The sequence below is a fragment of the Maylandia zebra genome, linkage group LG8 (assembly GCF_041146795.1).
Source record: "Maylandia zebra isolate NMK-2024a linkage group LG8, Mzebra_GT3a, whole genome shotgun sequence".
NCBI classification, from domain to species: Eukaryota; Metazoa; Chordata; class Actinopteri; order Cichliformes; family Cichlidae; genus Maylandia; species Maylandia zebra.
The window spans coordinates 16,275,254-16,299,052 of NC_135174.1; the positions used below are offsets into that span (position 1 = coordinate 16,275,254).

The following is a 23,799-nucleotide window of genomic DNA, read 5'->3' on the forward strand; positions in this document are numbered from 1 at the left end:
CAGGGAGGGGAGGCAGATTTCCACTCCCCCAGAATCAGACATTTGGCAATCACCATACCAAACATGAGGGCCTGTTGAACAGCAAAGGGAAGTGCCAAGGAGTCACTGGAGCAGCCCAGGATCACCATAAGACAGTCAGGATACAGTTGCCTGTTGTAAACAATGCTATAGAAACTAAAAATACTAGTCCAAAAGGCTGTAAGCGTAGAACAGGACCAAAAAAGATGGCCAAAAGTACCGTCCACAAGTTTACATTTATCACATTAGGGGGAAGACTTTCTCCATTTGAAGCGATGCATTATCAGGGATTGTAACATCTAGTCCTTTTGTTGAATAAAAAATATAGTGGCTAAAGACATAATTTAAAATGGGTTCTTTGCTAAGTTGTCTGTTATGTGTAGACACAACACTTGCTTTTTTGATGTTTAAATAATCCATAAATTAGTTTTAAGTGACAAAACAAACAAAAAGATTCCTCTGAAATGTTCGGATACAACAACTGGAAATGAGTGAAAAATCAGCCAACGTCCAAATGAATCAAGAGGTGGCTCGAGACTTTTGCATGTTACTGAATGTGTCCATTTGCAAAATCTTTACTACAAACATAGATAAATCTGACTAATGCAAACAGAAATGTTATATTAATGAATAATGTTACTACTTGTTTCTTGAGTGAGTCTTTAGTCATGAACTACAGAATTATATGAACTGTTTATTGTCTCTTTATTGTCTGATTAGTGTGCGTGCAAATGCAGATATCTACCTGCATTTGCACGCTACGTAGGTGCGTGTTTTGCCAGCTACGTGTTTTGCCAGAATGTTTTGTAGACATGCCATGACTACGCGGCAATAACAGCAAAACCTCTTGCAAAATCTAAGTCCAAAGTCACCTATAACTCTGCGCATCTGTATCCCCACCCAAGGTGTTTCTCCTGACAGTGACACATATCCCACCTATGATGACTGTGATTAAGAACATGATTTTCATGAAAGGGAAGGAGGGTGATAACAGCTTGGCACAAAAAGACAGCGCTAATCATTATCTTGAAGAATCCTTGTCCTTGAAGGCTCCTCAACTGATTGGTTTGATTTTTTTTTCCGCCAGCCAATAATGCAGCATCACAGTTCATGGCTCAAATAATATCACATAAGTCACCATTAAAATAGCTTTACTGCTTCTTGACGTAGGCTTGCAAATCTGGAAGTATGATGTGTCAAAGATCATTCTTCCAAAACATCCATTGACACAGAGTATAGCTCCAAACATGAGTCAGTCACTGCACACGTCCTGTGTTAAAATTTAACCTTCATTTGAACAGGTGTTCAGTCTATTTCAGTCTCAGGAGTGTGTTGAATCTCTTTACCATGTTAGTGTTTTATGCACTGATATGATAAATGGGTTGGGTTGCTATGCAGTTAATTCTGGTAGCTGATTGATCAACAAATCAGTGCTCAGGTTTTGGTTACTGAAATTCTAGTATTTTGTTTCCATATAAGGACTAATTGGCAGGCATTTGTGTCTGTGCAATGTGTCAATGCCGTCTACACATAACTGTATTCTGACCTCTAAACACCAATGTAGCAGAAACTGTGAACTTAAACCTGAGGCTTTAAAACTGGAGGCCACAAACCTGTGTGCTGCATCGTATCTTATGTCATATCTGGTTCCAACATTTGGAGAGCCATGATGTGTTAGTCCAGAGTCCTCTGTGATTGTAATTAGGTGATGAGCTTGACATAATTTTCACACTATAAGTGATCCTCCATCATTCGCTTACAAGCTTTTTGACAACTCCCCATTCATCATTCAGGTATTTACATAATACTGGCCTTTTGAGACTGAAAGCCATTATTTTCCATCAATTATCATTGGGTATATTTATGACAACCCTTTGCAACCTATTACCAGGCAAGAACATAGCTCTGAAAAATTTTGGATTGCATGTCAGAAAATTATTTACTTTATATTTCTCACCACCGCTCACTATTCAGAGAAGTGGCGAGACCTAGAATCACCTGGTAATGCTCATACATCCGATACAGATAACAGTTTACGGGCATGGGAATTAGCATATGTGGCACGAAGGCTATATGGAAGCAAACATGGGAATATATCAACGAGATTATAACTCGCCCCCATCGTCTGGCAGCAGAGCCTCTTGTCAAATAATACTGTAATAAAAAATTTAATCGTATCCGGGAGGGATCGCATCAGAGACTGTAAACTGTATTTACAAACCCAGTTCCTTGTTTGCCGAAATGGAAGCTTCTAGTGCGTTATTTAATGTCGGTAAGTGCTAATATATTTGCTCCTATTTAAATTCAGTAGACATGGACTACATAAGAAGGCCAATAGCTGTTATTATGCCACCAGAATCTGAATAGTTAAAAGCACCCAGTTATATTTATGTGAATACAGTAGCCTGCTTTGATATAGTACTGATATCTGAAGTTAAATTCTTCTAGTCCATGTACTGATCCATATCAATAAGCATTTCTAATCAACAGTATTGAGGAATCTTTTGGATTTTGATACTTCTGGGAGACATAACGACAAATGCGCTATTTTTTGTAACAAAAAGTTTTTATTGGCTTCTCTAATCCGTTCATCATCTCAATAACAGGTACAGCCTGGGAAATCGTATCACATGGGGTCTAGAACAAATAAGACAAAGGAACGGGGAGGCCTCTGCTACAAAATTTGGTATTGAGGTGACAGTCAGAAAAAAAGCCATACAAAAAAAATGTCTTTATCATGCATACTGAAGAAATTAAAAAAAAAAAAAAAAAATGAACACACGTTTTTAGTGTTTTTGTACATTTTTGTAAACAATATCCTTCTAGAGATCATATCAAAACACATTATGGCAAGTAGCAAAAATAAGGGATATAACATGAGAAAAATGAATGTCCTATGAGGCATCTATAATGCAACACTGCTTGGCGTGGATGTTTTTTTACAGAAAAAAAGAAGAAAGAAATACATTTGCATTTTGATGAGTCATTTGCTCTATTATTGTAAACACAGGCAGTGTTAAATGATTATACAATATGTCGAAACTATACTACAAATATTCCCACTACATACATGAAACGCGTGTCCCTGCTTTTTTTTTCTTTTTTTATGCTTTAGTGATATGAGGTATATTTAGGTCAATCTTTTTGTCTTTTTCCCCCCCCTCCATTTCACCCACTCTTTTTTTCTTTTATTCCCCTCTACTTTAAAAGCATAGTGTGTGTTTGGAGTGAAGTGGCTGGTCAGTCAGTCTTTGTTCCCTGTGATCTGAGCAGCTTCAAAGTCTCTTGGCTGTGGAGCTCACAGACATAGGAAAAGGAAAGAGGAGTGGGGGCTACAGCTCACAGGAAATCAACTAAATTAAATATCAACCCTGGCTGCCGGGACAAAATGGCTTTAGCCACGGAAGACAAAGAAGGCCATTGTTTATTCTTGCGAGTGCAGGGCTGCATTTATGGGGAAGGGAGGTGGACATAACTTTTTCTCTTTCTTAACTGTATAACCGAACCGATTCCTTGGAGTTACTACATCAGTGTGTTTTAAGCAAATCATAACAAATGAGAGGGATTGGCTGTAGGTCCGGTGATTACTTGCCTTAAAGAAAAAAAAAAAAGAAAACAAAACAAAAAACAAGAAATCTGCAAAGTCAGTTGTGACTAGCGAAAAATAAATAAGATGGTAAAAGTATGCTGTCAACATACTCATACGTTTAAAGATATAGGGGTTCCAGCATGTCAGCCCATCTCTCGAAAACACTTAAATACAAAGAGGTACTCTCAAAATATTGTATAACAAAAATTATGGCAAATCTTTTTTTTTTTTTAACATCACCCGAAAAACCGTAACAAAATAAAAAAAAAGGAAAAAAAAAAAACACAACCCAACCCCCCCACCCAAAATCTTCTAGCCTTGAGAAAGGCATCACATCAAAATACATTTAAATGCCCACAGTCATGCCTAGTCAAACCCTATCAAAGCCCATCAAATAACCCACCCTCACCTCCCTCCCTCCCCATTACCCACCCTTCTATCCCTCCCTCCCCAAATCCCATTCACAGTTTTCTCCTCTTAAAATAATATTAATGATCATTAGCATAATAATGACGTATCACATATGCAAATTGAATGGGTTATTGTTGTTTCCAATGATGATTTGTTTTTTGTTTTTTAAAAAGTGCTTGTTTCATTCCACTGACACAAATGAACAGCAAGGAGTGGAGTAGAAAAGTGGTGAAAATAACCCAAAAATAAAAGAAAAGGAAAAAACGGAGTTAAAATCACTTCTCCAACAGCACGTTGAAAAGATCACAGAGATTGGCGTTCACTCTCAAAACAGATGGCTGTAACGGTGGTGCAGAGTTACTTCGACAACCAAGCTGCTGCGCAGAAGCAGAGAGTGTTTGCACAGACTTCATCAACTGACACTGACCAATCAGTGATGTTCAAACATCCTCTTCACTTCAGAGCGGTGTGAAAACAATGCACTAGACTTTGCTACAAATCATCCTAACTGATGTACATGTGGCGCTCAACTAAAAAATAATAATAATAATGTGAATGTCTTCACATTTACAAAACAGTACCATAATCTCGACAAAGCTATACGCAGTAGAAACCATAGATGATCACCTATTGTAATTCGTTGTTCTGACAAGTTAAATAAACCCACCCCTCCCAAAAAAAACGAAGAAAAAAAATCAAAGCTTTGAAGTATCAAGAATACCTGTAAAACTGTGCTAATTGCATCTCATAATACAAAGTCTTATTACACAATTTTGCCTATTTTCCTGAGTTAATACGTTTCTTGTAACAGACAATATATACTTTTTTTGCCATTTGAATTCTGGGCCTTTCCCTGACACAAATGTTATTATTACTGAAATCATCAACACTATTATTACTTTACAATTGTATGATGATTGGTAAAACAAGGGTACAGAAGATGAAGAAAACAAAAAAACAACAGCAAGTTCATAGCTACCATCTAAATGTTTTAAATTACATTTATATCTACGGTACGTTCATATCAAAAATCACTACTCTTGAACAGAAAATTAAGCGACTACATAATAAAAATGATTTTTTTTTTAAAAATTGCATTTGAGGCCATGGAAGACCCTCCCTGGTCATTTCTGTATTAACATTTAATGGCAGTGTTAAAAAAAAAAAAAAAGTTTGCTACAAGAACAAAATTAGGATGGTGGAGGGGGGCTTTTATGTAACAGAACAGCCCCCCCTTACTGGATACACCTCGTTTGACCCTTATCTGAAACTTTGGCTTGTCGGGGTTTTTGATCCTGTACTCACTGGCTCACTGATGTCAGCTAACAAACTGGTATACCCTGAGAATTCTGACACTGGAGTCCGTATTCGATGGTCGACCTCTGTCCCAGGATCACTGCCGTAGCTCAGAGGGGTCCGACGTCCTGACTTGAATTGGGAGCCAAAGGCTTGAGCGAAGTTCTCAATCTGGTATGTGGTTTCTTTCGGGGGGTTCAGTGGGGACAGGTCTGGGTAGGTGGAGCCATTTGTGGGTGCTGGAGCGCTTCCTCCAGCCTTGGATTGCTGCCCCTTGGAGCTCTCTGCCGGGGCAGTGAGGTCCTGGGGAGGTAGGTTGAAGGTGCCAGGTGAGTGCTGCTTCTCCAACTGCTCAGTGAGCTCCTGAGATGGAGTCAGCTGCTGGTGGCTAGCAGATTCCAAGCTTAGGTGGTAGCCTGTCTGGGAGGGGGATCCAACGAGCATACCATAGTGGGATTTTGAGGAGGACGAGGAGGCGGTTGATGAAGGAGCAGCGATGGGCAGCGGGGAGGGGACAGCAGGCGGGTAGCCACAGTCCAGTGGGGATGTGGTGTACACGTGTTTGTCAGAGAACAGGGGCCCTGTGGGACTGGAGCTGCTCGAGAGGAGCGGGAAGGGCCCTGTTGCACCGAGGCTGGGGAAGGGTCCGCTATGGCTGGTGCGTTCCAGAGCCTGCAGGAGGAACTTTGAGTACTCGCTCATCACTGCCGTTTTGTCACCACCATTCGGCGAGTCATCCTCCAACTCCGGAGTAACAGGAGCTGCTGGCTGAAGGTCCACATGGTGTGGGTGGTCTGACAGGTCAAAAGTCACATCATGGTGGTGTGTTCCCTCTGGTTTATGGCTATAATGGTCTAGCAGGCTTTGCAATACCTCATCTGGAATGCCCGACTTGTCGTGCTTCAGTTCCAGCGGCGAGGAGTCTAGCATGGCCAGGGTGGGCTCAGGTCCCAGGGAGCCCTGTATTACGCTACTGCCCTGGGATGCCATGTGCAGGGAGCCAGCTCCAAAGTCATTGTTAACTGCATGGAGGTAGCGCCGCTTTTTCACAAACTGCATTGCATCGTCATAGTTGCTGCTGGTGGTGGGCCCCTGCTTGTTGCCCCCGGGTCCCTGAAGCAGACCCATGTTATCTAGGCCAGAAGCCTCCACGTGATCCATGGAGCTGGGCTTCTGACCCAACAGTTTTTGTCCATCAGAACCATCTTCCAGAGAAAGGAGGCCCTTATCAAGTCCCTTACGGCCAGCCTTTTTAAACACCAATTTGGGAGTACGTCCCGGCATGACCTGGTCAGAGCCCGAGGGGTCCATGCTGAAATCTTGCAGGCCCAAGTCACGGGCCATCCCCCCAGAAGATGAGGCCGCTGCCGCCGAGGCATTCTTCTTTCTCTTGCGTTCGCTGCCCTCCCCATTTTTGGACTTTGCTCTCCTGCGTCCAGAGGTGGTAGAGTTTCCCTGAGTGAGTGAATAGCTGCCCTGGCCTAGCTCTGCTTCGCTGAGCTCCAGCATGCTTGGGTCTAGGCCCTTCTTTATGGCTTCTCCACAAGTCCGTTTGTGCTTCAGTAACCGGTCTGTTCTTGAGAAAAACTAAAAGAGAGAAATGTGGGTTTAGTCTCCGCTGATGGACATTAGTATCTCTAAAATCCCCTTTTTGAAATTTTAACAGAAAATACACTGCAGTGATAAGCAGCTGGGAACATAACCACTGAATTTGAACAACAGAACTTTATATTCGCTGACCTCTTGTGTGATACAGCTAATCCCATTAAGACCAGGGCTTAAGAGTGGCTTAGATATAAATGCTCAGATGCAAATTATGATAATATATGCACAACTGAAAGAAAAAGGATTTCAAACATATTTAAAAGCTCAAGGAAATGTACACAAAACTAAACAGAGACAGAGAGACTACAAAGTGCCTACTTGTTGGCAGGTGTCGCAGCGATATGGCTTCTCGCCACTGTGTGTCCTTTTGTGCCTCTCCATGTGGTACTTCTGGATAAAGCGCATGTTACACTGGTCACAGCTGAAAGGTTTTTCCCCTGAAAAATACAGCAGTGACAGCATCAGGGCCTGTGCAACTCCCAACAAGTTTACAAAATAAACACCCTGTTCTGGTAGAGCCATTTATTTGAGTTACTGTGTCGGGACTCACCACTGTGAATCTTCTCGTGCCGCTGGAGCAGGTACTTCTGAATGAAGCTCATGTTACACTGACTGCACCGGAAAGGCCTCTCACCTGTGCAGTCAAGAGTACAACCATCCGCTCACCACATTAATTAAATCCCAGCCCGCGCCATAACTGAAGTCACAATAAAATCTATGCTATTCTGGTCGGGTTGCGCAAATATAAAGAAACCTGTGAGAGAGGTGCAGTAACCAGTAGATATAACAACATATTAGCATGTTTGAGAAACTGCACTGCATTACAGATTGCAGATTGCATTACATTGCAAAGATGCTATTACAAATCAATGTCTGTAATAATGGAAAAACAAGGAAATGGTTTCAAAATAAAACTCATATTGGATGGATTTTCCATTAAATGGTTTATGAGTTCTACTTCAATGAGCTAAGTAAGGAATTCCCAGCACAGAGAATGATTAAGATTTCCAGATAGACATGAGTAATCCGTGACTCAACGCTGGCTTTAGTGACTGTCTGGTTTCAAAAGAGGCCCCAGGTGCTTGTGGTGAAGAGCACAACGCCACATGTGTAGATCCATCACATCACAAATCCAAATTTCATTTTCATTCCTCAAATTCTGGTAACAGATCTTTACCCCTAATGGTAGATTCCAGCTACCTTGAAATGAATCTGGAGCTATGTGATTTATACAAACTTCAGATGTGTTATAAAGCAAACAGACACAAGAAACAGGCACTTGTAGCTTTCTCTGTTCTGTTACTGATTTAACGCATCCTTTTTGCATCTCTCATCACTTCATATCCCCCCAACTTAAAGCATTGCAAAGCAACTTCAACAAAAAAAAAATCATTTGAATGTATTTATTGTCTAAATGCATGAAAACAGTGTCAAGAAGCACTGAAAGTCTCTCACCTGTGTGTATGAGCACGTGTCTACGCAAGTGGTAGGAGCTGCGGAAGGCAGCATTACAGTGCTCACAGATATGTGGTTTAGAGTTGGGGGATAGGCAGGCTCCATCTGCATCCAGCATCAAGTTCTAGAAGGGGAAAAAAACAGAAACAAAATACAAAAAACATGAGTATAAGCTCATAATAATAATAATAATAATTTGCTGATTTGAATCAACACTGTAGGATACCTTTCAACTAACAATGCACATCATTTTCTTGTATAATGAGTCTAGAAAAGTCACCGACCTTTGCAGCATCACTGCGTTTCCTTCGAGCTTTGCCTCCCTGTCCATCTCCATTGCTCTTCCGTCCTCTTCTACCTGACGACTCTTTTGGCTCTTTAACTTGTCTCCCAGACATCTAAAGGCAAACACAACAAGCATTGGATTATTTAATTTAGTTCAGTTCATTGTGGTTCTTATTATCTTTGAGCAACTGTAACCACATAATTTCCTTAGGGACTAATAAAGTATTCTGATTCTGATACACGCAGTTAACAGATGGCTGTTATCACTGCTGTCACAGCCAACCAGGCACCATTATATGAAAATTTCCACCCTGAAAGTAAAGGGAAGAAACCAAGCAGAAACAAGGAAACTGGAAAATTTTACACTAAACTAAACAACAATAAATCTGAAATAATATCTAAAAAAAGCAACCCCATCTCACCGGTTCTCCAAGGGTGCGGACATTGCTGAGGCTGAGGTCATGCAGGAGCATGTTCTGGTGATTTTGGTGGTGGGTTCCAAAAGACATATCTGCCATGTCAGTACCACTCTTCCCCGCGCCCCCTCCACCACAATTCACCCCCTGTGCTCCACCCACGCCGTAGAGGGGCATACGGTAATCCAGCTCACTTGGCCGCTCCTGCTTAATGCCCATGCTGTGAAGGAAGCCCCCTGTGTTTGCAGCGGTGCCGCCCTGGTGTTCTGGAGGCGAGTCACGTTCTTTCTTCAGGATCATCTCCTGGGGCAACTCGCCCATGACGGACTGCGAGGCCAGCCGTGTAAAGCTGGTGACTGGCGGTAAGTGGCTGAACATAAGCATACCTGGTGCAAAATTGGGGTCCATGCCTCCGTTTCGCAAAAACTCATTGCCTATCTTGTCCTGAATAATACTCATGGTGGTAGGTTTCCTTTGTGCAGGGGAGGAGGGTAATTAATCTAAAAAGGAATGCAGGAGGAGAATATCCTGAAAGGGAGAACAGATAAAAAGCCGTGTTCATGATAACAGGCACGAGAGTTCACAGATCCAAACAAACCACTTCATTTTGATGTGTGTCCTTATCACAGCATCACTTCCTCAATCTATAACAGCTACAAAGCAGAGCTACAACAAATTAAACCATTATTGATTAAATAATTCCTACATATTGGCTAATTACCAAATTATACAAAAGCCTTTGTGCCCTACAATAACCTCTAAATTTTTAAACTTTTTATTTATTACATAATTTTCTAGGACTGACCAAAACACTGGGTTTGATACCTGAAAACCTCAGGGTATGATTTGCACAAATATATTCAGTTTCCAAATGGAAAAAAAATTAAATCATGCGATATGTCCAACTTAAAACAAATACCTCACTTTATAATTTACAACCAAGCATAATAAAACATCTATTACAACAATAGACTGAATTACTCTATAATAACTTGCATCAACACACTCAATATACCACAGAATTTGACAGGTTTCATCAAGAAATTTAAGTTTGAAAATTGTGTGAATGAAGATTTTTGATTTTACATAAAGGAATACAGGTATTTTCTGAATATACCAGAAAAGACATGGTAAGGATTAATATAAATGCATGTGAGCTTAGTGAAGTAAAGTCATAGAAACCCCAAAACTGTTAAGCTTTTTTGAGGGGGCACTAAAACCACACCATTTCTATTCAATACCAGCAGGAGGAGGTGAAAAAAATTCAAAGATTGTATCTGAAATATTTAATCCTCCTCACGTATTGTTCTACATCTGACTCCACATGTGACTTGGACGGCAGCCAAAATAAAATCGGCGTAGTAGCTTGATCGCTTAGACGTGCATCCCTATTGTTTTGCACTTTGATGCATGCTGGACCACACCGCTTGCATCTCTGACTAATAAACCCAGCATGAGCGCAAAAGCTGGAGGCACTGGGCTGCAGTACTGGCAATTTAATCGGCTGAGTACACTTGCCTAAAACAAACGATATTTAGGTCAAATCGTGCCAGACAGGAGTGATTTTACGCAGACACAGTCGGGGGACTGTAAGCGCGGTGTTTGTGGAGAACAAGCAGAATTTATTGTTTGGTCTGCACCAGCTGACCATTTGGCTACGTGACACTGCTGTTCAACAGAAAGCGGATGAGCTTTTGTGATGCATAGTAGTTAGCCAGCTAGTTAGCATAGTTAGCTACTCGACTAACCACAATGAGACAACGCATCTCTGCGACCTCAATCAAAACAATCGCCTAAAAATGCCCCAGAAACGAAAACTCAGCCCCTCAAATAAAAGTCACAGCAATACCCAGAGTTACAGGACTCCAAATAACCGTGTGTATGGTCAGCAATTCATAATTTGATAAGAAATATAATCTTTTAGCATGTTACCTATAGTTGCTATCAAGCTAGCTCACGCTAAAACAGCACCGCTGATTCAATGGTATCAAGGTGAATATTTATGAAATTAACCAGTTTCATTATTTGTAGGGAGCTTTTTAAAAAGTGAACTGGCACGTTTTGGGCAGGAAAATACAAGAAATGGCTAATAACGTGAAGTTAAAACGGACGCTGGCTTTGAAGTGAGCTCAGCGAAACGAAACGCTCATTCTCCAATTCCCCAGCTTTGATGACGCTCGTGAAATCAAATCTGTCTGGCTGCGAGCGACGCTGGCGCTCCGTTTATTGATAGCTAACTTTAGCTGCAATTAAAACCACACAATGCTCACCGGGACAGTCGGATATCAAATAATTCCTCCCCGTTTCCCCTCGTACATGCGGACTTCCGACCTAATAAGCGAGCTACATGAAAACTGCGTGCTTTGCAGCAGCTGTGTTTATAACAATCAACTTGCCACGAGCTAGCTCGTTAGCCGTTAGCTGCCCCGACTGAAAACCCGCATTACGGCCCGTGGAAGAGAAACAATGATGCTGGCTCTCCGTGCATCCCCCGTTTGCGCCGAGCCAGACAATCGTTCGCACGAATCTCTACAAAGTCCTAAGAGAAAATCGCTCCGATTAAAAACCAATTTAATTTCCCACTCACCTACACATGACCGCAGCTGGTTTCAAACGTGCCCGTATTCTCTCTGTAATCGCCGCTTTGGGGTTTTATTGCCAAAACATTGTTCTCCGGCGGTCGCTGTTTTCTTCCATCTTGTCCTGGCGCGGGGAATTATGGGTGTCGCGGACGGGTCGTGAGAGGAGACAGGCGAAGTGCTGCTGAGGTTTCAGAGGTGCTCAACTATGCTGCTTTAGAAACTCCGTGCATTACAGAAGCGTATAACGATACTGCCTCACTATAATGAGAGTTTAAGTGTAGATCTGCGACCGTTCTAATTGGGTTAATGCTTATGTTAAAGGATACTTTCAACTCCTTTGACACACATTTTAATATACATGGTTTGATGTGCACTTTGTGGCACTTCACAACATAAGCTATCTGCTGCAACAAAAGAAAACACGTTTTTCAGCATAACTCTGACACAGCATGTTTAGAATTTTAGAGTTATTGCGCAAATGCAAGAAAGCAGCCCCATAGATGACGATCAGCATGACTCCAGCCTGAGGACATGGTATTTGTCCTTTGGCTCTTGAGCTGTTCCTGATTAGAGTTTGGAGTGTGGCGGTTTATGTCGTCGACATGTGGCAGGCTGCTACGGTTTGGGAGTGCTGTTTACATACTGTGTGGGCTTGGTCTTCAGCTGTGTTTAGTATGATATTTAAAGTAACATATGCCTAAATTCTTGGACCCAAGGTTTCCCAACTTATTATTGCTTTGTAATGAGAGAACAGTATAACTTCAGTAGCAACTTAATTAATTTCATTTGCCAGTCATTGTGTTAATTCTTGTCATTTATCTCAGGTTTGGCAACAGAAAGCATAGAAATCATAGAAATCACAAAACGTTTTTATGGTGTAAGAGTTTGTACAGTCCTAACAAGCTTGAAAGTCAATATTTAGTATGACCACCAGAGATGGGCAGTAACGCGTTACAAGACCGATTAGGTCTGCAAATATTCTTCTTTTGCCTTCTACTTCTCAAATTGTCTTTTTTTTTTTTTTTTTTTTTGCCTGTCCCGTTTGGCTCTTTTGCCATCAGAATTGTTGTCTAAAGGCAAAGAAAGATGCCCAACGGATTTACTTTACCAAACTGACCATCCCAGCCTTGCCGTAATGGTCCATTTGATTCACCTTTTATTGTTTATTTTATTTTCACTTACTGAATACGGGACAGACTTGACTGGGGGAAAGAAGGGGAGAAAGAAAGAGGGAAAGAGAAACAGCTGAGAAGAGGGACGGGGGAGAAGGGCAAAAGACAAAAACCAACAGAACGGGCAGAGAAAAAAAATGCATATATCAATCACCTGGATCACCTGCTGAGAAAGAAAAAAGAAAGCAAGCAGAAGAGAACAAGAGTAATAGAATAAACAACATCACAATGATATATGGGAATATGACAGTAAATACTAAATGTTAAACATTATTGTGCAGCACATAAGATCAACAGAACACAGTGTGCTTTGAGGTAGGAGCCAAAAAGGGTGTAGTTTGTGGGTGTGATCACCCGTGTGTACACCTGTGAGCATGGACGCGCTTGTTTTTTGTTTTTTAAAAGGTTCCTTCATGTAATAATCTGCTAGAGGGTGTGGGGGGGCCACAGCCCCGTCCTCCAGGGCGTGAAGCAGGTGTGGAGGAGATCAAAACTCCAGACATCCAGAGGCCCCCAGAACACAAGAGACCAAGGAAGACCAACAGAGGGGCAGCTGCGCCACTGTCCCGGAAAGAGCTGAGGAGAGTCCCAGATGAGGGCTCACTCAGCAGCCGCGGAGAAGAAGCCAGGGGGAGTTGCAGTGACGCGCCCGTGAGCTCCGCCGGCAGCCAGCTGCGCCTGAGTGACCGAGCCCCAGGCCGAGAGGCCGGGGGCACCCCACCTCCGAAGTGGCCCGAGCGAGCCCCAGGCTCCAGGCCCCAATAAGCGGCCGCCAAGGAGTGAGCCGGTGTGTACCTGGACGCCCATCCCCGGACACAAAGAACCACCAACGCACCGATGTCTGAGGGGGTCCGCCACTGGCAGGGGAAGTGGTGGTAGGGGGAGATAGGCCTCCAAACCTTGGAGGGCCTGAGATGTCCCCAGAGAGGTGGCGCCTGACACCCAACCTGACATATAGACACAGACATACAGGCACACACAGATACAAACATCCATTCCCACCCTCATGCTCTCATATGCACTTACTCCACACTCAACCAACGTGGAGACAGACATAAAGAGACGTTGTACACACGATCACACTCCCCAAGCGTACTCTACAAACCGGGTCTAGGTGCCCCCGCCCCTGGAGGGGGGAACTGCACCCAGACCCAGGTGGTGTTTCCCTTTTCCCTGCGGTGGGGGGTGGCAGACCGCCCCGACTCCGCAGCAGCAGGAAGGCTCCACACTCCAGACCGCAGTCGGACGGCCAACTCCTCCTCCTAGTCCTAGCCCCCCTGCTCCAGCAGGTCGCAGAGAATAGGGGTGAGAGAAGACTCCAAACCTCCCTCCACCCGCTCATTGTAATGTTGATGCATGTGTGTTCTAAGGTGCATTTAAAACCCAGGAGGGCTTGGAGCTACCTGCCAGAGAGCAGCAGGTAAGCGCATGGTCCCTCCTGCTAGCCCTCAATGTCTATGTGTATTTAAAATTGAGAGGTGGGCAACGATGCCAGGGGTGAGGTGTACACCCTGATGGTACTTTGGACTCCGTGTATCGTGCCCACCCCCAAGATCCTATATGTATGTGTAATGAGAGTGTGAGTAATGTGAATGTCTAAGTTGTGGGATAAAATTGAGGCAGAGGCAGCCAGAAGGGGACAGAGGGGGGGGGGGGGGGGGGTAGCCTCCTCTGCACCCTGGTGACATACCCCTACTCCAAGGCCCTGCATATGTGGGTGGTTGTGGTGGAGCGGGAAGAGGGAGGCAGCTGGAGATGGGGAGGGAAGGAAGGGAGGGGCAAGTGACCCCTCCCTGGGGCCAGCTCCCCCGCTGACCCCAGTAGGCACCCCCATACTCCGCGACCCGCCAGGGAAAGGGGGCCCAGGCCCATCCAGACCGGGCCCAGTGCAGCAGCGCCGCCCGGTCCCACAGAGCCCGGGACAGTCCACCCAACCCCACCACAGAGAAAACTGCACCCACCCCACCATCCACTCATCTTCCAGACTACATAAGACAATAAACACCCAGGCTGAGATCTTCCTCCACCTCTCCTGTATCTCCCCCTCCTGCAGAGGGAGTTCCTGAGGAGAGGAAAGCTCCTGCAAGATGTGACAATCTCCCCCACCAGTTGAAGAGCCCCCCAGGTGGCTCGACGCACCGGCGGCACCCTGCTCCAGGGCTGGGCCCCCATGCACCCACCCGCCCACAACCCCGGCAACACACCAACCAGGACCCAAGCCCCCGAGGCCCGGTCCGGGTCCCAGCCCAGAGACGGAGCGCCCCCAGAACCTCACGCCCATCCCGGACCCACCCAGGGGCAGCCAGGCTACCAGGTCAGTAACCCACGTCCGTCAGCACAGACCCTCCCCTAGCCCCGCTGCACGCAGCCGCGAGGAAACAGTCACCTGAGAGCCAACAGAGCCCCTAACCGGACATGACCGCTACCCCGGGTTGAGCCCCCCAAGGAAGATGCCTCCGGGGAACCCCCCGACGCCCTAAGCCTGTCCCTACCCCCACACCAATCACAACAGTGAAGGCGGGACCAAACTATGACCCCCCCACCCCCACTAGGTGATGGAGCTGATCAAAGGAGCCCAGAGCAATTGATCTGATGTGGTGGCAGAGGCTGTATCAAGACTAATGTAATCTAATAGATAATTTCTATATTGGTTAGAATTAAGATTATTTTTATTTTTCCAGTTCATGAGGACTGTTTTCTTGGCTATGCATAGGGCAGTGAAAACCATATGGGCGATATTCTTTTCTGAAGTGACATTATCTAAGCTGCCCAACAAACACACTAAAGGGAAGTTGGAATGTTACATTTCAGACACTTCGATAGGTCTTCACATATCTCACGCCAAAACTTCTGAACTGGTGGACAGAACCAAAGAGCGTGGATATAATTGTCCGGTGAATTGGTTTGGCAGTGTGAGCAGTTGTTGGTAGACGTAAAGCCCATCTTGAACATCCGATGACCTGTATAGTGCACTCTATGTAATATTTTGTATTGAATTAATTGAAGACTGGGATTTCTAATTAGATGAAAGGTTTTTAAGCAAATCTGAGACCAGAAGTTTAGGTCTAAGTTAACTGATAAATCCGCTTCCCATTTTGCAATAGGAAGTGATATTGATTCATCTGTTTTAGAAAGCATTCTGTATATTTTGGATAGTAATTTGGGGGGTTTAAGAGTAAGAAATTGAACCACACTTGGTGGTGTTTGTAGTTCAACTTGACCCGGTTTAAATTTCTTTTTTACTATGGATTTAATTTGTTGATATTCTAAAAATCTTTTCTTGTTGATCCCATATTGTGTAACTAGTCCGTCAAATGAAATAAATTCTGTTCCTTCTAGTATATGTTCTAAATATTTGATTCCTTTATCACTCCAATCTGAAAAGTTTATCATATTATTGTTTTGTAATATGTCAGGGTTGTTCCAGATAGGTGTACGTTTGCATGGGATTAATGAAGACGCCGTCAATTTTAGAAACTCCCACCATGCTGTCAGAGAAGAGCTGATGTTGATGCTTTTAAAGCATTCATGTCGTTGGATGTTTGAGCTGATAAATGGTAGGTCTGAGATCTCTAGATTATTGCAGAGTGCTTGTTCTACATCTAGCCAAGGTTCATCTAAGAGGGTGTATTTTAGCCATCCTGAGATAAACTGAAGCCTGTTGGCTAAGAAGTAGTGCTGAAAGTTAGGCAGTTCTAGTCCTCCTTTATCCTTGGTCTTTTGTAGTGTTTTTAAGCTTATACGTGGGGGTTTATTTTTCCAAAGGAATTTGGACATACATGAATCTAGAGATCTGAACCAATCTTGTGGCGGTTTAGTTGGGATCATTGAGAATAAATAATTTATTTTTGGTAAGACCATCATTTTTATAGCGGCAACCCTTCCCATGAGTGATATGGGTAGACATTTCCATCTAGCCAGATCATCTTCTACCTTCTTTAAAAGTGGGATATGGTTTAATTTAGTTAGATCTGCAAGCTTGGGAGAAACATTAATACCTAAATATTTTATATTTCCCGATTGCAGTGGTGTAGAAGAGGAATTATGGAAGGAGCAATTAATCGGTAAGACTGTAGATTTTGACCAGTTAATTGAGTAATCTGATATTCTTGCAAAAGAGTTTATCAATTCAATCACCCCAGAGATATTGGTTTGTGAATTTTGGAGAAAGAGTAACACATCATCCGCATAAAGGCTGATTTTATGTTCCACGTTCTTGCATTTTATGCCCTTAATTACTGAATTCTGTCCGACTGCGGTCTGGGGTGTGGGGCCTCCCTGGTGCTGCGGAGTCGGGGTGGTCTGCCTCTCCCCACCGCAGGGAAAAGGGTAACACCACCTGGGTCTGGGTGCAATTCCCCCCTCCAGGGGCAAGGGTACCTAGACCCGGTTTGTAGAGTACGCTTGGGGAATGTGATTGTGTGTACAGCGTCTCTTTATGTCTGTCTCCACGTTGGTTGAGTGTGGAGTGAGTGCATATGAGAGCATGAGGGTGGGAATGGATGTTTGTGTCTGTGTGTGCCTGTATGTCTGTGTCTATATGTCAGGTTGGGTATCAGACGCCACCTCTCTGGGGACACCTCAGGCCCTCCAAGGTTTGGAGGCCTATCTCCACCCACCACCACTTCCCCTGCCGGTGGCGGACTCCCTCAGGTGTCGGTGTGTTGGTGGTTCTTTGTGTCTGGGGGTGGGCGTCCGGGTACACACCGGCTCACTCCTTGGCGGCCGCTTGTCGGGGCCTGGGGCCTGGGGCTCGCTCGGGCCCCTTTGGAGGTGGGGTGCCCCCGGCCTCTCGGCCTAGGGCTCGGTCACTCAGGCGCAGCTGGGGGCCGGCGGAGCTCACGGGCGCGTCACTGCAACTCCCCCTGACTTCTGCTCCGCGGCTGCTGGGCGAGCCCTCATCTGGGACTCTCCTCAGCTCTTACTGGGAAAGTGGCGCGGCTGCCCCTCTGTTGGTCTTCCATGGTCTCTTGTGTTCTGGGGGCCTCTGGATGTCTGGAGTTTTGATCTCCTCCATACCCGCTTCACACCCTGGAGGACGGGGCTGTGGCCCCCCCACACTCCCTAGCAGATCATTACATGGAGAAACCTTTGGAATGCAAGCATGCTGATCCACACAGGTATGCACACATGGGTATTCACAGACGCGGACTAAAGCTTTCTTGGCTGCTGCCTCAAAGCACACTGTGCGCTGTCTATCTTGCGTGCTGCACAATATCGTTTATTACTTAGTAAATACTGATATCTATGACTAGCTAGTTTATTGTGATGGTGCTTTGTTTTCTCTATTATTATGTTGCTCTTTGTTGTTTGCTGTCTCCTCTGTTTGTTTTTGTTTGTTTGTTTGTTTTTGTTTTTTTTCTCCATACAGGTGACCCAGGAGTTTTTTTTTTTTTTTGTCTCTCTTCCCCCCCCTTCTCACCGTCTCTTCTCCTCTTTGGTTTTCTTTCTTTCTCTCCCCCTCTCTCTCTCATTCATTCCCCCTGTCCTATTTATTAAAAAAAAAAAAAAAAAAAAAAAAAAAAAGGAGCAATTAATCGGTAAGACTGTAGATTTTGACCAGTTAATTGAGTAATCTGATATTCTTGCAAAAGAGTTTATCAATTCAATCACCCCAGAGATATTGGTTTGTGAATTTTGGAGAAAGAGTAACACATCATCCGCATAAAGGCTGATTTTATGTTCCACGTTCTTGCATTTTATGCCCTTAATTACTGAATTCTGTCTAATTGCTGCTGCTAGTGGTTCAATAAAAATTGCAAATAGTGAAGGGGAGAGTGGGCATCCCTGCCTGGTGCCCCTCAAGAGACAGAAGCTGGAGGATGTCTGGTCATTTGTTCTAACACAAGCTGTTGGGGAATTATATAATATTTTTAACCAGTTTATGAAAGAGGATCCAAAACCAAATTTGTGTAAAGTTGCAAATAGAAATTTCCAGTTAACTCTGTCAAATGCTTTTTCTGCGTCTAAAGAGAATATTGTAGTTTCTAGGTTTTTACTGTATGAGTAGTCTATCAAATTAAGTAATCTACGTGTATTTGTTGATGAGTGCCTACCTTTTATGAAACCAGTTTGGTCAGGATGAATTAAGAGGGGGGTTATTTTCTCCAGTCTCTTTGAGAGAGCTTTGCAGATTATTTTAAGGTCTACATTTATAAGGGATATTGGATGATAGCTTGAGGGATATACAGGGTCTTTGCCTGGTTTTAGCAGGAGATTAATGTTTGCAGAATTCATATTTGATGGAAGTCTGCCCTTTTCTTTAATTTCCAACAACGTTCTGTAGAAAACTGGTGCTAGAATCGACCAGAATTCTTTGTAGAATTCTGCAGGGAAGCCATCTGGACCTGGAGCCTTATTATTGTGCATACTTATCAGGGCTTCCTGGAGTTCACCTGGTGTCAGTGGTGAATCCAGTGCCATTGCTTGAGTGTCCAATAATTTTGGAAGAGTTATGTTGTCCAAAAACTGATCAATTTCTTTTTTAGATGGGTTTATTTGTGGTGAATACAACGTTTTATAGAAATCCCTGAAAATGTTGTTTATTTGTATCGGTTCATATAATGTGTTCCCAGATGAATCTTGAACAGCACATATAGTTGTTTTTTCTTTATTTATTTTTAGCTGGTTTGCTAGAAATTGACCGGATTTATTACCATGTTCATAATTTTGTAGGCATAGTCTTTGTACTAAGAATTTTGTTTTTTTATCAATTATCTCATTTAATTCTAGTTTTGTTTTGCGTATTTTGTTCAATGTTTCCTGATCTTGGTGGGACGCGTAGGCTTCTTCTAGTGATTTGATGTTTTTTTCTAATTCCTGAATATTTTTGTTTTCTTTTTTCTTTTTATGTGATGAGAAAGAAATTATTTTACCTCTCATCACAGCTTTCCCTGCTTCCCATAGAACAGAAGCTGATGTTTCGGGAGTGTCATTATAGTCCAAATATGAAGTCCACTCTTTTTTAAAATATTTAATAAAGTCTTCATCTTTAAGTAGTGATATATTAAATCTCCAGTTTTTTCTTGGCGTAGTATTATTCTTGTGCATTAGTGTTAAAGATACAGGACCATGATCGCTGACAGCTATAGGGTGAATCTCAGTGTCTGAAATGTCGTTCAGCAGTGAGCTGCTGACCAAAAAATAATCCAGACGAGAGTAGGAGTGATGGACATGTGAGAAAAAAGTATATTCCTTACTGGTGGGGTGAAGGGAGCGCCATGCATCGCAAAGACCAAAGTCGCTCATATACTGTTTGATTATATTTGTGGACTGCCAATTACGCTGAGTTCCCGCTGTATTGAGCCTATCCATGTCTTCATTTAGTCCAAGGTTGAGGTCACCTCCAAGAACAAGTGTGCCATCTAAGTGTTCAGAGAGTGCACTGAAAAAACCGTGAAAGAATGAGGGATCATCAACATTTGGACCATATACACTTGCAATACATAGCTTTTTATCACGTATAGATAGTTTAATGATTAAGAATCTGCCCTCTGGATCTATAACTGTATCGAGTACTGTGAAATTAATATTTTTATGTATTAAAATTGCTGCTCCCCTTTGTCTAGAATTATAACAAGCTGAGAACACATTGGGAAACTCAGGTGTTTTAAGTTCATTCGAACCTCTAAGAGGTCTGTGGGTCTCTTGTAATAGGACAACATCCGCCTGTAGTTTTTTGAGTTGGTTAAATATTTTTAACCTCTTTTCTCTGGAGCCAGCTCCATTTATATTCCATGTAATGAACCTCAGTGCCCCCATAGATGTCTGTGTATAACTAGGGATGTATGCTGTGTGCGTCGCTTAGACAGGTGGAGAGAATACGTCACTTGTTCATAAATAAAGAGAAGGAGAGAGAGAAAAAATGTGTGGCGAGATGCTCCCTGAGTCTGACTTTGTGTATGCATAGTTACTAATATGAGTAGGCTTGGCTTAAGTGTGTGTGTATCTTATATGACTGTGTGCGCTGTCTGACTGATGTAAATGTGCTGCCGTTGAGCGCATGGTGCGTATGTGTCGAAATAAAGGATGTTTGTGGATGAGTGTCGAAGCAGGTGATCGAGGCAGTGAAAGGAATAAAGAAAGAAACCAAAGACAGGGGTGAGCAGCATAAAACCAAGAGGGGGAAAAGAGAGGAGAAAAAAAAAAAAAAAAAACGAGAAGAAAAAAACAAACAAAACATAAACATTGATATTGACATATGATATTTAAAGTAACATATGCCTAAATTCTTGGACCCAAGGTTTCCCAACTTATTATTGCTTTGTAATGAGAGAACAGTATAACTTCAGTAGCAACTTAATTAATTTCATTTGCCAGTCATTGTGTTAATTCTTGTCATTTATCTCAGGTTTGGCAACAGAAAGCATAGAAATCATAGAAATCACAAAACGTTTTTATGGTGTAAGAGTTTGTACAGTCCTAACAAGCTTGAAAGTCAATATTTAGTATGACCACCAGAGATGGGCAGTAACGCGTTACAAGTAACGCGTTACAAGACCGATTAGGTCTGCAAATATTCTTCTTTTGCGTTCTACTTTTCAAATTGTCTTTTAAGAACAGACCATACTGAGATATGGCAAGTTTTCAGCTAAATGATATGGTGGTGCAAAAATGATATTGTATGCCTGCCTGTACATTTGGCTAAAGAAAAGGGAACAAATTATGTGTTATCCTTGAGTTAGGTGAATGGTTTTATATACTTGAATGAGTCATAGGTGAGAGTGAAGTGGCTTGGCAAAACCAAACAAGAAAGAAAGAAAGAAAGAAAGAAAGAAAGAAAGAAAGAAAGAAAGAAAGAAAGAAAGAAAATTCCTCTAAAAATATTAAGGTACAAAGAGTGGACTGAAAATGAGTCACAGCCAATATCCAAAGAAAAACTTTCAAGGCCTTCAGAAATCCCATGGAAGTATTGATCAAGACACAGAAGCAAAATATAAAGAAATAAATACTTAAGAGGTTACAATGAATTCAAAATACTAAAACAAGAAACATGAATTAAGTCTAAAATTTCAACCCACTGCAGCTCGAGGGTCTGTAACGTGAAAAATATTCAGTGTAAAGGTTAAATTTTGCTTGACTTCAATAAATATTAGAGATGGACCGATCCGATATTACGTATCGGTATCGGCCTGATACTGACCTAAATTACTGGATCGGATATCGGAGAAAAATAAAAAATGTAATCCGATCCATTAAATATCACGAAAGCACCTCACAAAACTTGCAACACACCGTAACTCACCTCAGAACGTATGCATCACGTGATAGAGCGGCTGTGGCATGCGGGATAGCATTTGGAGCTTCGCTAGCAACCTGGCATTTCATCTCGGACAAAGTTATCCCCGAGAGAAGTAAAGCACGTGTGTAAGTCCATCTCTGAATGTTTGTAAAGCATTCCCACGTTAAGCTTAACGAGCGACTGCCTCTTGCTCTCCGGCTGCTACTTCAATCATGAAACTGCTTAAATGATCAGCTGATCGGCTTTTCTGTCGCGAGTCTGTCTCTCTTGTTTGTTTTTGGCCCACTTTGCACCAGAAAGAGGAAACCAGCGGCTGAACAACAGCAGCACGTTTAAGCTTGATAAGCTGTTGTTACAATTTATTTAATATTACTTTCTACTCCAGGATCTTTTTCTACGTAGCTGACGGCTGGTAACTGTGCAGGGGCGGATCTAGCAAAGTTTAGCCAGGGGGGCCGATAGGGCATTAACTGGGAAAAGGGGGCACAAAGACATACTTTTCTTTCTTATTCTCATTTAAAATGTCGAGCTTTTAATAAATAATTATCTGACACCCAAAGTTTTAATTCGATGTAAAATGAATAGAAGTCAATTACTGTATATAGTGACTATTAAGTCTAATATATATACCCTAGTAAGCTATAGTACTTTTTACTTTGGGAAGGTACCATCTGTGCAGTCTGCAATTTTGTTGAAGAAAGATGTTGAATCTATTTAATATTTCTTGAAAAATAATTGATTTCTGTGCATTTTTTTTTCACACTGCATCAAATTAAGGTTGATTACGTCGATTAAGCATCATGAGGTGGAGCGTGAGGGGTGGTTCCCTATTTTTTATTTATTTATTTTTGTTGTTGCTGGGAGTTGGAACCCTATTAGTTAGGTTGCTTAATATTTACGCTAAGTACTCTTTAAAATACCAGAATAGGGAGGATGGTGTAGGTCTAAGTTTATTAGATTGATCAGTATTGCTGAACTATGAAATATTTTTTTTGTATACAGGTATAACAGAATAGCTTTAGTGTAGTTGTTGTTTTAAACTTGAGTATGAACTTGCAGACTTGCAAAATGCAGCAAGATATTTTAAAAAACAGTTTTGTTGATTAAAAAACACTATATCGGATTCATATCGGTATCGGCAGATATCCAAATTTATGATATCGGTATCGGTATCGGACATAAAAAAGTGGTATCGTGCCATCTCTAATAAATATACTTAGTTTAATTTATAATTTAAAAGTGATTTTCCAAAGGTTGGTTGACTGAATGACACTTTAGGGAGCCAGCATGTAACTGAAACCCGCCTAGAGACAATACACAATCACTACTTAATGTTTTTTATGAGCTTGTTCAAAGGTTAGTGGTTTATATATTTTAATCATTACTGAAGCAGCTGTACGTTGAGTTCCAAGAAAGGGAGAAATTGTTCTATTTTTGTCCCAGTCTTTCATGCTTTAACACGAACTGTTAAAGAATTCAATAGTAGTAGATTTTTTCCTTGTCTTGATTACACAAAATATCACCAAGGCCTGTTGTTGATCCATCAGCTGCACTTTGAGAACCAGTGCTTTAAAAAAAATTGAATTAAAGTCAAGATCACATCGTTCTTATTTTCTAAAGATAAGGTGCTGGTTAGCATTTCTTTGGAACAATCTAGAGCTATTGACTCAGCCTATTTTATCACCCGTGTAAATGTTATTGCAGTGGAATAGTGGTGGTAAACATTTCT

The 23,799-nt window shown here is 42.4% G+C and overlaps 1 protein-coding gene across 2 annotated transcripts; it reads right to left on the bottom strand.

Annotated features, from left to right (window-relative positions):
• Positions 1 to 4,035: 4,035 nt before the first annotated feature.
• znf281b (zinc finger protein 281b) lies at positions 4,036 to 11,854 on the bottom strand. Of its 2 annotated transcripts, none has more exons than XM_004567527.3 (7): positions 11,663 to 11,854; positions 9,082 to 9,603; positions 8,659 to 8,772; positions 8,375 to 8,498; positions 7,470 to 7,553; positions 7,238 to 7,356; positions 4,036 to 6,901 (listed from the first exon to the last, which is right to left on the bottom strand). In XM_004567527.3, exons 2-7 carry the CDS (start codon positions 9,532 to 9,534, stop codon positions 5,279 to 5,281), a joined length of 2,517 nt encoding a protein of 838 aa, XP_004567584.3. In that variant the 5' UTR covers positions 9,535 to 9,603; positions 11,663 to 11,854; the 3' UTR covers positions 4,036 to 5,278. The 2 variants fall into 2 exon arrangements, with proteins under 2 accessions (XP_004567584.3, XP_076743608.1); XM_076887493.1 differs by lacking the exon at positions 11,663 to 11,854 and adding an exon at positions 11,346 to 11,554.
• Positions 11,855 to 23,799: the final 11,945 nt, after the last annotated feature.